At 33.1% G+C, this 17,062-nt stretch overlaps 1 protein-coding gene across 1 annotated transcript in view; it reads right to left on the bottom strand.

Moving 5' to 3' along the window:
• Positions 1 to 17,062, bottom strand: part of l(1)G0196 (inositol hexakisphosphate and diphosphoinositol-pentakisphosphate kinase) — a 313,327-nt gene that overhangs the window by 252,648 nt on the left and 43,617 nt on the right. The window contains exon 2 of the mRNA XM_090413234.1: positions 9,263 to 9,393. Coding sequence (XP_090269360.1) covers positions 9,263 to 9,393 — 131 coding nt within the window. The remainder of the gene's footprint in view (positions 1 to 9,262; positions 9,394 to 17,062) is intronic.

Below are 17,062 nucleotides of genomic sequence, written 5' to 3'. Positions count from 1 at the left end.
GTATGAGACTACCCCAAATTTGGGAAGCTTGCATCCTAAGAACATCAGCCCAACGGCCAAGACAACCCAATTTAGCCCACTAGGGGACACTTTTAGGACTCTAGGACCAAACTTCAGTTGCCTTCTTCAGCCTTATTTGCTCGTTGTTAGTGCCTGTATGATCATAGTTTTGTGATCCAGAAGATGGCAATGTAACATTGCCGAAATATAGGAAGGTATTGATTAAAGTTTATAAATTAATATTTTAGTATACTATAATATTTTAGTATAATTTTGTCATTTCCTGAAAAATTTAAAGCCATCCCACTTCCATCTATCCATCCCTGTATTTTGCTCTTGACCAACTTCAATACCTTGACAACCACTCCTGATATGCTGGTCAGTTGGTAATTTGCTTGGAATCTAGTCTCCTTTATGCAATGGAGCTAGTTTCCCCTCTTTCCACTCCCCTCAATACTAACCCAGAGCTGAGACTTAGATTAAACAATATGGTCAAGTGAACTGACAATTCTCTCGCTGCTTCATGTAAAACTTGAGCGGTATACCATCCAATCCCACAGCTGTATTCACATTAAGGTTCTGTAATATGCTATGAATCTACATTTCATTTACTTCAGTTTCCACATAAGCCTTTGACTCTCTCATTCCTGCAATATCACCACCTAGATAATGTATTCTTGCCACTTGTTTACTTAGTAACTCTACTATTTCGGCTGATTCGGTTACCTCCCTAACATCAGCATTTTAAAATCATTCTGCCATGTACATTTTTTCTTTTATTTGTAGCATATCGAAAGAACTGTTTGGGATTATCTTTAGCCTGCATTGCCAACTTCCTTTCATACTCTGCTTTTGCCTTTCTTACTACACTAGTTACCCTTCTGGCCTGTGCCTTGTACTGTTCATGTGCCTGCTGGTCACCTTTCTCTTTAAATTCCCTCCACAATTGTTTCTTTTCTTTTTATTTTCTTTTTTTTTTTGCAGCTCAAGCTTAATGGTGTTATTCCTCAATTTACTCTCCTGACTTTAGGTATGCAGTCACCATTACCTCCTTCAAACACAACACTCCTTTACCACTTCCCAAGCACTATCAACAGCCAGCCCTTGCAATTTTACATGCCACAGCACCGAACCAAGCAATCTTTTAAGCTTGTCATACTTACCAGAAAAATTAAGGAGCGAGTGTTATATGCTGATTCAGTAGTAAAAGGTGTAATAGATGAGAATATAAAAAAATCATGATTTCTGGGTGCGAAAATTAATAATGTGAGGCTATTAGAGCACAGAAGCATAAGGTGAAAGTCATAAGGTATAGTTAGTCTCTAGCCACGATATGACAGAGTAGACTTGAAAAGGAGAGCCATAATTGCGAATAACTCTATGCATAGGTCATGCAGGAGGAGTGGTGTGGAGTTTGTGGATGGGTGGAGTGAGTTTGACAGGTGAAAGGACTTATACAAGAAGGATGGTTTGCATCTGAATGGATTTGGTGTTCATGTTCAGAGACTGGAAAAATTGTTGCTGAAAAAAAAAAAGAGAAAGTGGATATGCAGAATCAGGGAAACTAGAGCTTTTAGAGAGGATGGGGATGCTGTTAAGTGGACATGCAGACATCAGTGAGGCAATTGAGTGTAAGAATATCTATAACATGCCTAAGTTAGGATGAAGGATAACAAACCAAAATGGGATAGTTAGTGTATGGCATCAAAATAGGGGTGGGGCTAGGGGACTTCTGCACTTTATGTATGCAAATGCCAGGAGTATTCGGAATAAGGAGGAGGAATTTTTGGCCTTGGTTAGTTCTTTCTGGCCACAGGTAATTGGCATTAGTGAGACATGGCTAACAGAAGATGATATAGTTAGTGAGATAGAATGTGAGAATATGAGGGGGTATAGTGTGTTCAGAGAGAAAAGCATGGGGGTAGGAGTGTTATTAATGATAGCTGATGAACTGCAGCCAAAGAGAATAGAAGTTCAACTTCAGGATAGTAAAAATAGCACATTTGAGGCTATCTGGTGTGAAATTGAGGTCAGCAGAACAAAATTTACAGTTGGGTGCTGCTATAGACCAGGAATTGGAATAGATGATGGAGACAGTGCATAGGCAAATAGACTCAATGAGTGGAGGACAGGTAATTATTATGGGAGATTTCAACTATGGTAACACTGATTGGAGGGAGGAGAGGACAAATGGGAGGAAAGAAATCAATTTTATGCAGTTACTAAGGGATAACTACCTGAGACAGCATGTAATGGAATATACTAAGGGTTCAAGAGTGCTTGATATAGTAATTGCATCTGAGAAATCGACCATTATGAATATGACCATATTGCCACCAATTGGTGAGAGCGATCATAAGGTCTTGACCTAGGAATTGGCTAAATGTGTGGAATTTTCAATTAAGACAGGGTACATATGGAATTACCAGGCTGGTAAGTATGACAAGCTTAGGAGATTGCTTGGATCAGTGCCATGGCATGTTAAACTGCAAGGGCTGGATGTTGATAGTGCATGGAAAGTGGTTAAGGAGTGTTTGAGGGAGGTAATGGCTGACTGCATATCTAGAGTCCAGAGAGTAAATCAAATGGGAGTTAAATGGATGAATAACACTATTAAGCTTGAGCAGCAAAAAAGAAACAATTGTGGATGAAATTTAAGAAGAAAGGTGACCTGCAGGAACACAAACAGTACAAAGCACAGGCCAGAAGGGTAACTAGTGTGGTAAGAAAAGCAAAAGCAGATTATGAAAGGAAATTAGCAATGCAAGCTAAAGTGAATCCCAAACAGTTCTTTCGATATGCTGCAAATAAAAGAAAAACTGTATATGGTAAAATGATTCTAAGGAATGCCGATTGCAGGAAGGTAACTGAATCAGCTGAAATAGTAGAATTACTAAGCGAACACTTTGCAAAAGTATATCATCCAGGCTGTGATATTGCAGGAATGAGAGCACGAATGGCTGATACAGGAATTGAAGTGAATGAAATGGAGGTGAATAGTATATTACAGAACCGTAATGTAAATACATCTGTAGGATTGGATGGTATACCAGCTCGAGTCTTACATGAAGCGGCAAAGGAATTGTCAGTTCCTTTTAAAATATTGTTTAATTTAAGTTTCAGCTCTGGGTTAGTCCCAAGGGGGTGGAAAGAGAGGAAAATACTTCCATAAAGGAGGTTCCCATGACTGCTGTTGCAAATTACGATCAGCATATCAGGAATCATCGTCAAGGTTTTAGAGATATTAGTCAAGCAAAATACAGGAATGGATAGATGAAAATGGGATACTGTATGGAGGACAGTGTTAATAATTGGTGGATTTTTATATAGATAGAGTATTCATAGATATTATATCTTAATATAATTCCTACCATAGAGAATGATCTCTGTTTCTAACAATTATTTTTTTAATTCCAAGTGCACCTATATCTTATTATATGCACAAGGGTTCACTCCGATTGGTGCAATAATCTTAACTCTTTCTTTCACAATCCAAATAATCACTGACTCAAGACCAAAATACAAAATAAACAATATATATATATATATATATATATATACACACTTCAAACAAATATTAAATGTAACACCCCCTATGTCTCACTAATGCCAATAACCTTTGGGCTAGGATTAGCCAACCAATGCCAAAAATTCCACCTGCTTGTTCCAAATGCTCCTAGCATTAGTGTACATAAAGCACTTACTGAAGCATATTATACACATTCTTACATTTAACTGTCTTACTAATGTCTGCATACCACTCAACAGTTTCCCCCCCACCAAAAAAAAAAGCTTTAGTTTCCCCTGATTCTGCATCCACTTTCACTTCATTCAACAACATTTTTTCCAGTCTCCAAACACCAAATCAATTCAGATGCAAACCATCCTTCTCGTGTAAGTCCTTCCACCCATCAAACTCATATCCACAAACTCTACACCACTGATCCTGCACCACTGATCCTGCATAACCCATGCATCGAGTCATTCACTATTATGGCCCTCCTTCGCAGCTCTACTCTATCATACCGCAGCAATAGACTCACTATCTTAACTCTCTCTCTCTCTCTCTCATTCCAGCCATTATGATCATTTCTTTCACCGTACTCTTTTATGCCCTAATAGCCTCACTAACATCATTAATTTTCTTACCGGGAAAGCACGATTTTGTCACTCTTGTCAATCACAGCTTCGTGATCAAATCAATGTACAACACTTGCTCCTTGATTTTTCTTTCTCTCTTGGTTAAGCCCTCATTTCTGTTATCTCACATTTATTTATTTCTGTTATCAGCTGATCCACTTACCGGACATTTCTGCATTTGGTCCAACTCCTGCTTTGCCCTGTGTATCACTCCATGCAACCAAGCATCTCCCTTCATTCTTTACATTAGTCATACTATCCTTTTGTTCAACACTTTTATTCTCTCAATCATGTCACATTTAATATCACTCTCAATGCAACTGGCATTACATCACACACATTTTCAATCATATTCTGAATTCCATCCACTACCTCAATCTCATGACCTGAGACTCACACTTTTGATCTTGCTCTCATAGGATTTTCGCCACACTTTTCAACTACTATTGCTTTCAAACCAATTCCAGCTACCTTCAGTAATGCATACATTTTGCAGACATTATATGAAGTCCTTTTGATTAAATTTCTTAAACAATGACGCCTTGGACAACATCGTTCTGCTTCACTTCGGGCCGTATGCTACACTACGTAACTTATCGTGCAAAAGACTAAATTAACGATATTTAAAACAAAACTTTTAACTTAAACTAATTAACTACATAATACAGTCTAATTCTAATGCAATTTTTTTAACTGATAATGCTTTATTTTTAAAATAAACAACTTAGCTTTCAGAGCTCTCAAAACACAGTCATACCTATATATATTTGATTAAAGTAGCAAGTGATTTACCTTTTAGATCCTTTCAAAACTTAATGCTAAAAACGACATTACTTTTGGAATGACCTGATATTTATTCCCTCACGGTATTCAATTGGTACCGTGAGGGAATAAATATCAGGATGCTTTATCACAGGTAGGAATGCATGAAATTATTGCCCACATTACATCTCAGGGGTTACATTCTAATCAATAAAATTCATAAAATGGCAATGACTGACACTGCAAGTCTTCCCTATATACTTTCATTACTGAAAGGAAAAAAAAAACATATACGTCCACAAATGTAGATGTCACTCATGGAATGAGAAATAGTGTGACACTTTAGAATATACTGTTCATGAAGAACAAAGTGTAAAAAAAGGTATGGATGAAATTTTCTGAGAAGAAAATAGGAAGCAACCTTACTTGGCATAAGCAACATACCTAGAAAGATAAACATATATCTAGCAGATATGCATCTGTTACCAAACAATATAATTGTGTTTACAAATAACAGAAGTATACGAGTAGACGATACAATTTGCTTTCACATTCTATAAGGCCGTGGTTCTTAACTTTTTTTTTTTTGCATGGCACACCTTTCAACAAATTTGTATGGCCTGGCACCCCTACTCAATTTTACACTAGGTTAATGATTCAATAAGATAATTATAATATATTATTAGGCAAACCTAAACTATATTTGAACATGATTCTAGTAGTAAGACTTATACGTTGGTTAGACATAACTGGTAATTAATTTACGGAATTGACAACGCATATAAAGTAAATATAGAAGTGATTCATTAAAGTTATCTTTAATTTATTTACTTTATATGCGTTGTCAATTCCGTAAATTAATTACCAGTTATATTTGAACATATTTGAACTGATAGTTAATTAAAAATTAATGACTTTGATACAAATTAATTTTTACTCAAAAAAGATGTAAACTTACTGTATTTAATAAGCCAATGAATATTGGCTATCCTGAGCCTGATGAGATCCTGCTAATTTTTCAATATCAGGTTCAATGTTCGACAAACGAAGTCTTAAATCTCCTCTTTCCTTATTTGCAATCTATTTTGCTGCTTAGCTAATAATTGCAACACGACACTGACTCCTTTCTCAACCAAGTATGAAGAAGAAAAAGCAATGAGCAGTAATTTTATTTCTTGCCAAAGCTGAGGATACTTGCATTGCATGTTTGGCCAGAATCTTTCATACCCATGCTGTTGAAATTGTACTTGAGCTTCAAAATCATTTTTTAAGTCAGTAAATGTAATTGTTCCCATCTTCACACAAATTTGGATGAACAGAAGTGACAGCAGAAAGCAATGAATTTATGACCGAATTGGGTATTTTAAGCTCATCAAAGTATTTGAATCTGATCATCAAGTCTTCTTTCATTGTCAGAAGATGGGAACAATAACAATCCAAATCTGTATCTATAAATCATCATTTGTTATTTGTAGACTTTGGAACTGCAGAAAATCTCGTCTTGCAATTAAGGCCAGGACGATTTTTAAATTTAATCTTTAATCTGCAAAAGTACTCCATATCCTTTTTTTTAACTTTATTTGGATGCTTTGTCTTAAGTGCTCAATCATTCTTGAAGGCTTCATTCCTTCGTTTGAGAAAGTTTTTTCACATATTAAGCACTTTGGTAACTGCTCATTATTTATAGATGGAATAACTCCTTGTTTTAAATATTCACTTGAATATTGATGACACTTTCTTTTTTTCACATATTTTAATGGGCTACAGTGCTTCAAAATATCAATTAATTGTGCCACATGATAACCACTTGCTAGATGCAAACTGTAAACTAGGGTTGTCAGATGGGTGTTAGGAAAAGTAGCAGATAAAGCTTATAAAAGTCATGGATTCTGCTAAAAAAATAGCCCTAATTAATTATTTTCAATATCTATAGAATGTGCAGAGATAATAGTGGCTCTCTCTGTGGTGGTGATCTGTGCTTACTGCTGATTGGAGGATAGGATGGGGCACCAAAATTTGTGTGGGTTATACTGTCAGTTTTAATGCAGCTCAGTGGGTTTTGTACAACATAAGCCATGTCTAAGAACAGGCTTTGTGATTCAAAATGGGATCTGTATAGTAGCCTAGCTTTCTTCTTTCACCTGATGAAATGGTCTTCTAAGAAATGTTATGAGAGACCACTTGGCCACCCATACCAAAATACTTCTTATGTTATTTTCTTCCTACCAAGGTGATCCTGTCCAAAATACTGGATCCCACATTGACAGAGGATAATGTGGGCACTTGGAAAGAAAGAGAAGATCCTGACAGATCGTGATTGGTCTCAGAAGGGCTTTGTCCAAAGGTTTATAGAATGTTCTACTTTTGGGTTGTGTTAAAAGTGAGCTCAGTTTATCTGTTTTACATTTAATGTAAGGTAAGAATATGGTATATGTATAATCTGGTTGTGAGGGTAAAGGAGATTTGTTGTACATTAAAAAGTAGATGTTAGCATAGTCCTCATTTGAAAACTGAGCTGGCAACTTTTCAATAAAAATACAGTTAAAAACTTTCACCCTAACAAATCAAAATCATTCGAGAACTAGACTACGTGACTGGATCATGAGCATGTTTACTCATCTGGAATGGGATCCATGTTGATAAAATTTTTATTAATTTATTTTTTTTTGTTTAAAATCACCTGAGTTATCATTATTTACTTATTTATTTACATATTAATATTTCACTTTATACCAAAGATTTATACCACTATTATAGTTATCATTTTTCAGTTACTACTAAACTGTAGATTACAGAAAGCACTTATACAATTTGGAGAAGGTGGTTTATAGGACTGTTTTACAGAATATAAACATGTTCTTTGATTAATAAATTAGCACTGACTACTTTACTGACATTTACAATGCTGACATGCAAAGAATTACTCTGTCTATACTCATGCAGAGTTGGATGACTTTTGATATTTATAATAATCACTAAAATGTGTCACATAAACAATTCATGCCAGAGTTATGAAAACATGTTATGTGATTTCTTATTCATTTTCATATTGATTTTTTTTAATGTTGCAAATAATAACAAAGCAAATGAAGCACAATATATAGGTTTCACCTGTTTCCACAAAAGTAAATCTAGTGAAAGTGAAGCAATATTATTATTATTGTTTTATGGATTCTCCATGGAGTCCGGAGACTCACTGAAGGAGACTCAAATCAACCATCATACACATAAATCCAATCGTCCCTCTCCTTGAACCCATTCCCCAACAGGGAATTCATGACCAATTCTAGCAACCCATTCCACTCACTCACCACTCTCCAAGCAAAAAATCTTGTCCAAACACTCCTACTAACCAGACTCTTACACAACTTTCATGATTGGCCCCTAGTTCTCTGACTGTTTGTCATATATGAAAAATTTCACTTGCATCAATTTCATAAAATCTCTTTAATATCTTAAACGTTTCTATTATGTCCCCTCTTTTATACCTATCAACTAAACTTTTTTTAACCCACAAGCCTTCAATTTATCCTTGTATGGAGTATTCCACAGATCTGTCACCATCATGGTCACTCGTCTCTGAATCCTTTCGACCACATCCTGGTCCCCGGGAAATCCAGATGACCAAATCTGTGGGTATATAACTTTCAAAGCCTATCTTCTCAAACTTTAGAAAATGTCAACTATTAGCTAGCAGTAAGTGAACAAGGCAGACAGATAAAAGACAGATAGCTAGAATCGAACACACTATAAACTCTTTGAACACACTATAAGTTCTGATTTTTTTTTTTTTTATCCTTGTAACTTTGTCACATGCTTCCCTGGTATAAGTCAGAATTTTAATAGTTTTCTGGGTTTATTTGATTAAGGCTGTTTGATCTGAAAGAATAGCACTTTCATTTCTTTTTCTTTTCTTCCTCCCCCTCCTCCTCGACTATTGTCTTCTATGTGTAGTAGAAGAACGTTGCTTGAAATAAATGCTAATGAAATATGCACCTTTAAAGCAAGTAAAATTATTTTCTCATGAAACAAATTGCCTTCAATTCACTAAAAATCATCTAGATATTCTACTGATAGACTTGGTCTACTTAATTTTCATAGCACCACAAATTTAGATACTTTCAGCAATTAGAATTAGAAGTTATTGGTACTTTTGATACTTTAATGTGTCTGATATTATTGAATTTTTTTTTTCTTCTTTTTCACATATAGCATATATTACTCCATATATGCTATATAGAGTAATATATTGCTATATGTGAAAAAGAAGAAATGGCATATATTACTCCATTATCTTCTTTTCTAACTATAGTATTTTTAGTTTGAAATTTTAAAAAAAAAAAACTTTATAAATTGCTACCTTGTCTGGCCTAAATGAAAAGTGATTCTCATCTTCACCTATATAAAAAAATGGACGAGACTGCTTAAGACCCTGATATCCTTGCTCCAACTCTGTATAAGACATGGATGTAGTTTTACTTTGCTGTAGCCCTAAAAACATATGAAGAAAAGAATTAATTTTATGTTAAAGTCAAATTTAGTTAAATCTGACTAGAATAAGTCACTATTCTAGTCAAATTATCTAATACTAATCAAAATTTTAATGAATTTATAACTAGTATACTTAATTTCTCACCAGTCAAATCGGATGCAATAGCTATTAAACATCTGGAAACCCATAAAATAAATAAAAATAAATAAATAATACCAGGGAAGCATGTGACAAAGTTACTTGCAAGGATTAAAAATAAAAAATAAAAATCAGAACTTATAACATATTCAACAAGTTAAAGGATAATCCTGGAAAAAAAAAGTTATCATATTGAAAGAAAAAAGTTAGCAGGTACTCTGAGAAGATACAAAGAAAAATTCAAGAAAGTCAAGCTACATGCTAAAGTAGCTAAACAAACTCACAAGAAAACTTGGGCAAGAATATTGATGGTCAGTTTATTCAATATTTCTGAAACTGACAATTTTTATTTGCCTTACTGCCTTTTTGCTTAAAATAAATAGTTTTTATAGTATATTACTGCTGATGTTTGTGTATTTATTATATTTCCTGATATTTTGTTGGAATAATGTAATATTATATAGTAGTACTATAAAAACAATAGACTAGCTTGAATAGTGAAATTGTGGAAAGGAGGCTTGTCCTAATTAGCAGATTCATGCCATTTCAGAAACTAACAAGGATGCCAAAAACAAATTAAGTTTGGAAATATATCAAGAGAAATAAATGACCTGCAAACAAACAATTAGATGGACGACATCCAATTAGATATCATCCATCTAATTGGATGATAATGGAATTGGAAAAAGTCAAAAAGCAATTAGAGAAACATATGAAGGATAAGAAAGGTAGGCAGCAAAAGGAGAAACAATCAAAGTACTGAGTAATGTAAAACTTTGCATAACGATAATCAGATAGATAACGCTGATTTATAAAAAGGATATTGTAATATGGTATGAAGATTCTATTATAAAAGGTGTGAATATGGGTAAATACTTTAAATTTTCCAGGTGCTAAATTAAAAACATATAACACTAATTACAGGTATATTGGTCTGTTCCAGTCTCATTATCCATCCAATATCCTTTTTTGAGATCTACCCTGCCTACTCTTTCCAATTGGCTTATATTTTAGTATTTGTTTAGGATATCGGGTGTGGGCCATTCGGTTTACATGTTCAATCTATTTTTGTTTATAATTGTTTAGTTTTTCTTCTATTGATTTTTTTAGTTCTTTTAAAATGTCTTTGTTCCTTTTTTGATCTAATAATGTGTATCTTGCAGTTCTCATAAATCTCATTTCACTTGGTCTGTTCTGTTCTGGTCTATTTATCCATCCAATATCCTTTTTTGAGATCTACCCTGCCTACTCTTTCTAATTGGCTTATATTTTAGTATTTGTTTAGGATATCAGGTGTTGGCCATTCGGTTTACATGTTCAATCCATTTTTGTTTATAATTGTTTAGTTTTTCTTCTATTGATTTTTTTAGTTCTTTTAAAATGTCTTCGTTCCTTTTTTGATCTAATAACGTGTATCTTGCAGTTCTTCTCATAAATCTCATTTCACTTGTTTTTATTCTATATTTTGTTTGTTTATTGCCCAAATTTCACTGCCATATAATAATGCCATATAATAATAATATTTTTTCACTGCTAAAGTATTGTATATTTTCAAGCTTGTTTCTTTTTGTACTATATTTGGGTTGAATGTTCTATTCATCAGGCCTATAATCTGTAAAAATTTTTAAGTTTTTAATTTTATGTCTTTTAATCCTTCATATGATATTTCACATCCAAGATAACTGAAAGTATTTATCTGTTCTGTTATTTTATTATTAATAACTATTTTGCTTCTAACTGGAGTTTGTCCACAAAATGCCATTGTTTTAGTTTTATCTATGGAAATTTTCATTCCAAACTGCTCTACTTTTTTTAAATTATATATTACTCTTTGTAAATTGTCTTCCTTATCTGATATTATTATCTGATCATCTGCAAATAATGTATTTATTTTGTTATTCTGAGAAATTTCTATACCTTGATTGTTTAAGGTGTTTGTTCCACTCTATTAATATTTCATTAATGTAAATATTCAAAAGTGTTGGAGACAGAGGGCATCCCTGTCTTACTCCTTGGTGTATATTGTTTTTCAGACAACTTTTCATTTATTTTTATTTCATTATCTTTATATATATATAAAATATTAGGTATATTTATTCTTTGTAATATATCAAACAGTATATATCTTTTTACTTTGTCAAATGCTTTTTCGTAATCTATAAACAAAAGAGTTTCCAAATTAAATTTTCTTCTTTTTTCTATAAGTAGTTTTAAGCTGCATCCATTGTAGAACATCCTTTTCTAAATCCATTTTGACATTCCAATATTTTTTCGCTACATATATGTGCAGCCTTATGTGCCAGTAGGCACGGAAAGACTTGATGATTGATGATGTATATTTGTAGTCTTTCATTAAGTATCCTGCTATATATTTTGTAGCATGTATTCAAAAAACTAATACCTCTGTAGTTAGCAAGTTTTGTTTCATCCCCTTTTTTAAATATAGGTATTACTATGCTTGTATTCCATTCTATTTGTATTTGTTCATTTGTATATATTTTATTTAAAAATTTTAGTAATCTTTGATGAAATTTTTTTCCAGCAAATTTATACAGTTTGGAGTTTATCCCATCTTTGCCTGCTGATTTGCCATTTTTTATTTTATTTAGGTTGTCCTTTAATTCTTTTATCATCATCATATCATTTAAGGTATTTTGTAAGTTTCTGGTGTAATTATTTTTGATGCCAGTATTATCCATCCAAAGATCTGCAAAGTAATCCAAGAATTCTTTTACATCTATTTCACAATTTATATTTGCAGTTTCTTTTATATCAACATTCATGTGTTTTAGTATTTTGTATGCATTGGGTCTTATTTTGTATATGTCATTTTCTAGATATGATACAAATTTTTCCCAGCTTTCTCTCTCTCTCTCTCTTTCTGGTTTCTCTTTTGGCTATTGCTCGTCTTTTTTTTTTTTTTTATATTCAATTTCATCGTCTTGTTTTTTGCTACTTAACCATCTTTTAAAAGCCAGCTTTTTATTTTCAATTATTGTTTTTATTTCATTGTTCCATAATTTTTTTTTTTTTTTTGATATTTTTGTATGTTCCTAGACTTTCATATGCTGCTGATGCAATAATTTCTTTTATATTATTCCATTCTTTCTCAATGTCTTCGCTTTCTTGTATTTTTTCTAAGTAGTTATTAACCCTTGGTTGGTATAAATTTCTTATACTCATTTAGTAGTCTTACTTTGTAATTAGATTTTGTTTCTCTAGTTTGTTTTTGTATTTTTTGTAGCCAGTTTGGTGGAAACCTTAGTTTTGCCTGTACTAAATAGTGATCTGTGTCAATTTCTAGCCCTCTTTTAACGTCTAGGAAGAAGTTTGCTACTTTTTCATTTGCTATAAAGTAGTCTATTATTGATTTTTGTCCTCTTGCATATCACATATATTTATGTATATTTTTTTGTATGTAAAATGTATTCATTATTTTTAAATTATTATACATTGTATAATCAATGAATCACTTTCCATTTTCATTTAATGTTGGTTCTCCAAATTTTTGTATATTATTGTTAGTGTATTATGTTAATTTTTTTCATTCCTATTCTGGTATTAAGATCTCTGGCTATAATTATGTGGTCTGTTTTATTTAATTTTTCATATATTCCTTGTAACTCTTTGTAAAAGTAAATAATTTTCTTCTTCTTTTCCTTCTTCAGGGCATACACTCCAACAACTGTTAAATTTTCTTTAATTTTAATCGCACTTCTAATATTCTTTCATTCCAGTATATATAATGAGTTATGGATCCAAATCATTAAACCAGCTTTTGCATGTATTTGTTTGTCCACTCACTATATATGATATTGTAATTAGCTGTTTCTTTAAGTTCCTTTTTCGTTTCTGTAAGAACTGCAATTTCTATATTTTCATTATTTAAAATTTTATCTAATTCTTCTTCTTTATGTGCTATGCTTCTAATGTTCCATGCAGCATATTTCACCACATTTTTCTTTTTCCAAAGTTTCTTAACCTTTTTCAGTTTGTGGTTGTTTCCCATGTTTTCTGTCCGGTTTGGATTTCGTTGAGACTTGAAAGTAATATGTTCATTTTAAAAATTTTATGGAATTTACAACCATGTTAAAAAAACTTTTTTTTATTATCCCGACATTTCGATCTTCACATCAAGATCATCATCTGGAGCGTACATAAATATACAGGACAAGCTGAGTTACATCATTAACTGGAAGCTAGAGAAACAATGATTTGATCACATGTTATTCTACTGGCATGAGCTCTGGTGGAAAAAAATTAAATTACATTAAATTAAAAATAAATAAATAAAATAAAATTTTTAAAAAAATAAATTTTTACATCAAGCTAAATTCTATTTTTACAATGACAGAAATAAACATTCTTTTAGATGGTTTTCTTTCAGAAACAATTGGTGTCCTATTTTTAGTATTACAATTCTTATTTTTGATTTACAATACTGGATTTTCTATAGTCCTCTTTATAGTTGTTCTTGGTGAGGAAGGTCGAATATATACCTTCCATATATTTGGGATTTTTAAACCATCATTGTTGTTCAGAGTGGGGTGGCTGCTGATAATCTCACAGGCTTCCTTGAATTTCCGTTCATACCATGTTCTAGTGTGATGTAAACAGCTGGTGGTTTTCCAGTCAATTCTGTGTAAGGTATTCAGGGCATGATCAGAAAGGCCAGCTTCACCATAATTATTATATTTAATGTGTCGTTTATGTTCCTTTTGTCTAATAGGAATAGTGAGTCCTGTTTCTCCTATATACGGTATGTTGCAAGTACAATAAATCCGGTATACTCCAGGGTGAGCTAGTGGAGGGAGTGGGTCTTTGGATGAGTTGAGTAAGCTTTTTAATTTTGCAGGAGGTTTAAAGGTGGCTTTGAGGTTGTACTTTTGTAGTACTCTGTTTATTTTGTCTGATATTCCTTTAATGTAGGGAATGGTTATAGTTTTAGTGTAGTCTGGTTTTTCTTTGTTTTTTATTGTGGTTTTGTAGAGAATTTTGTTTATAGTATTTTGGCTGTATCCGTTTTTTTGTAAGTTATTACTGATCATTTTAAATTCGTCTTTCAGTGCCTGTTCACTGGAACAAATCATCTGAGCTCTGTTTTTTAGCGTGTTGATGACACCTAGTTTTTGTGTTGGTGGTGGTAGGAGTTTATGTGTATATATTGTCCCGTATGTGTCGGTTTTCGGTAAACAGTGAAGAAAAGATTGCAAGAGGGAGGACGTGTGACAAGTGTATCTAGAAACGGAAGTGTGTTGTGTTTTTCAATTTCAATTGTGAACTGTATGCATTTGTGTTGTTTGTTTAGGTGGCTAAGGAATGTGTCTAATGTCTGGCAGCCATTGGACCAGATCGCGAAAACATCGTCAACGTATCTAAGCCAGACTTTGGGTTTTAGAGGGGAGGAATCTAGGGCAAGTTGCTCAAAATGTTCCATGTAAAAGTTAGCAATAGGGGGGGATAATGGCGAGCCCATGGCTGTGCCTTCTTTTTGTAAGTAGAAGGCGTTTTGCCATACAAAATAACCCGACCGTAATACATGCGAAAAAAGCGCCGTGATATCTGGAGGGAATTTGTTCTGTAGGAGAAGGATTGTGTCATTGATTGGGACATTCGTAAAGAGGGCAGAGATGTCAAAACTGACTAATAAATCATCTTTTTCTAATGTAATGTCTTTGATGATGTTTATGAAGTGTTGTGTGTTTTTGATATAGGAAGAGGAATGACCTACCAACTCCTTGAGTGTTGCTGCTAATTTTTTGGCTAAGTGATACGTCGGGCTATCAATTCCTTCAACGATAGGTCTTAGCGGGGTGTTTTCTTTGTGAATTTTTGGTAGCCCGTAAATTCTAGGGGAGCACACGTAATGAGGGAACAGCTTTTTGACCGTATCTTTGGGCCATGTTGTAATTGATTTAAGTAGTTTCTCTGTTTTGTTTTTTGTTCTGTTAGTTGGGTTGTAGTTAACTAATTTGTATGTGTTATTGTCAGAGACCAGCAGATTCATTTTTTCTATATAAGTGGTACGGTTTAAAATGACAGTGGCATTTCCTTTATCGCTCTGGTTGTTACTATGTTCGGATTTGTTTTAAGTGATTTTATCACTGTTAATTCGTGTTTAGTTATGTTACTTGTTATTGTTTTGTTATGGTTTAAAATGTTCGCAGTTTCTTTTTATTTCTTTTTTTTTTATTTTATTTTTATTTTTTTTTCCACCAAAGTTCACACCAGTAGAATAACATGTGATCAAATCATTGTTTCTCTAGCTTCCAGTTAATGATGTAACTCAGCTTGTCCTGTATATTTATGTACACTCCAGATGATGACCTTGATGTGAAGATCAAAACGTCGGGATAATAAAAAAAGTTTTTTTTAACACAGTTGTAAATTCCATAAAATTTTTAAAATGAGCTGATCACCGTATAACCCTAAAAGAAATGAAATTAATATGTGTTTCCCTATGTCAAGTGACTAGCATGATTACAGGTATCTGTGGTGGGGCTGCCACCTTAAGACAATTAGGCTTGCCTTTTTTTTTTTTTTTAAACATATATAATTAAAAAAGATATGGTAATTCTGGTAGGAAACAAACAACTTTAATATTAATATTAATCAATATTAAATATAATATGAAAAGGGTTATAAAAGGAATGCTGGAAGGGAGAATTATTATTATCTGACCTCCATGGAGTCAAACAACGTCATAAGTCTATACTCACTCATGCCAAAAGATCAAGATGTGCCTTGAACCATTCAGTTTCCACTCACCACACTTTCAGGCAATGCATTCCATTCACCAGCAATAAATGAAGGCTGAAAATGTGAAACCGTCAGCATATTAACAAGATATGAAAGCAGTGAATTCAGAGAAGGGTTATGGTGACAAATGATTCAATGCTGTGTAGAAAGAATGGTTGCAAGATTTTAGATGTGTGAAGTGAGTCTGAAGGAAAAATGGATTTATATAAGAGAAACATTGTGCACTTGAATACATTTGGTATTAAGTCTGAAGAAATTATTGGTCAGATGCCATAAGAAAAGTCAAGGATACTTTGATTACGATCCGAGTAATGGTGAGAATCTATACATAAGAAAGGATGACTGTGTTAACCAGTTAAGTCTAATTACATGCAAAGATATCTGTATAAATACAGCATTAGATATAAACTGGGATTTGAATTTATCTCATGCAAACTAGAGGTGAGCATACAAAAAATAATGGATGTAACTTATTCTATACACAAATGCAAGGAGTATCAGGAACAAAGGGGTTGAGTCTGTTGCCATGGTGAATATACAGTTGCCTCAGATTACTGGCATTTGTGAGACCTGGCTCTCTGAGGCACATATACTAACTAGTATAAGGTGTAAAGGATACAATATATTCAGGAAGGATAGCAACATAGCAGAAGAGTAAAGCATGATTCTAATGATATCTCGTGATATGAGTCATTAGGGTAGAAGCTATGATTGCAATATTAGTAACAATTTTCCAGTTTGAAGCTATATGGCATGAAGCAGAATCTAATA

The sequence above is a fragment of the Typopeltis vanoorti genome, chromosome 23 (assembly GCF_054136105.1).
Source record: "Typopeltis vanoorti isolate ZY-2024b chromosome 23, IOZ_Tvanoo_1.0, whole genome shotgun sequence".
Taxonomy (NCBI): Eukaryota; Metazoa; Arthropoda; class Arachnida; order Uropygi; family Thelyphonidae; genus Typopeltis; species Typopeltis vanoorti.
This window is presented reverse-complemented; position numbering and strand designations above follow the sequence as displayed.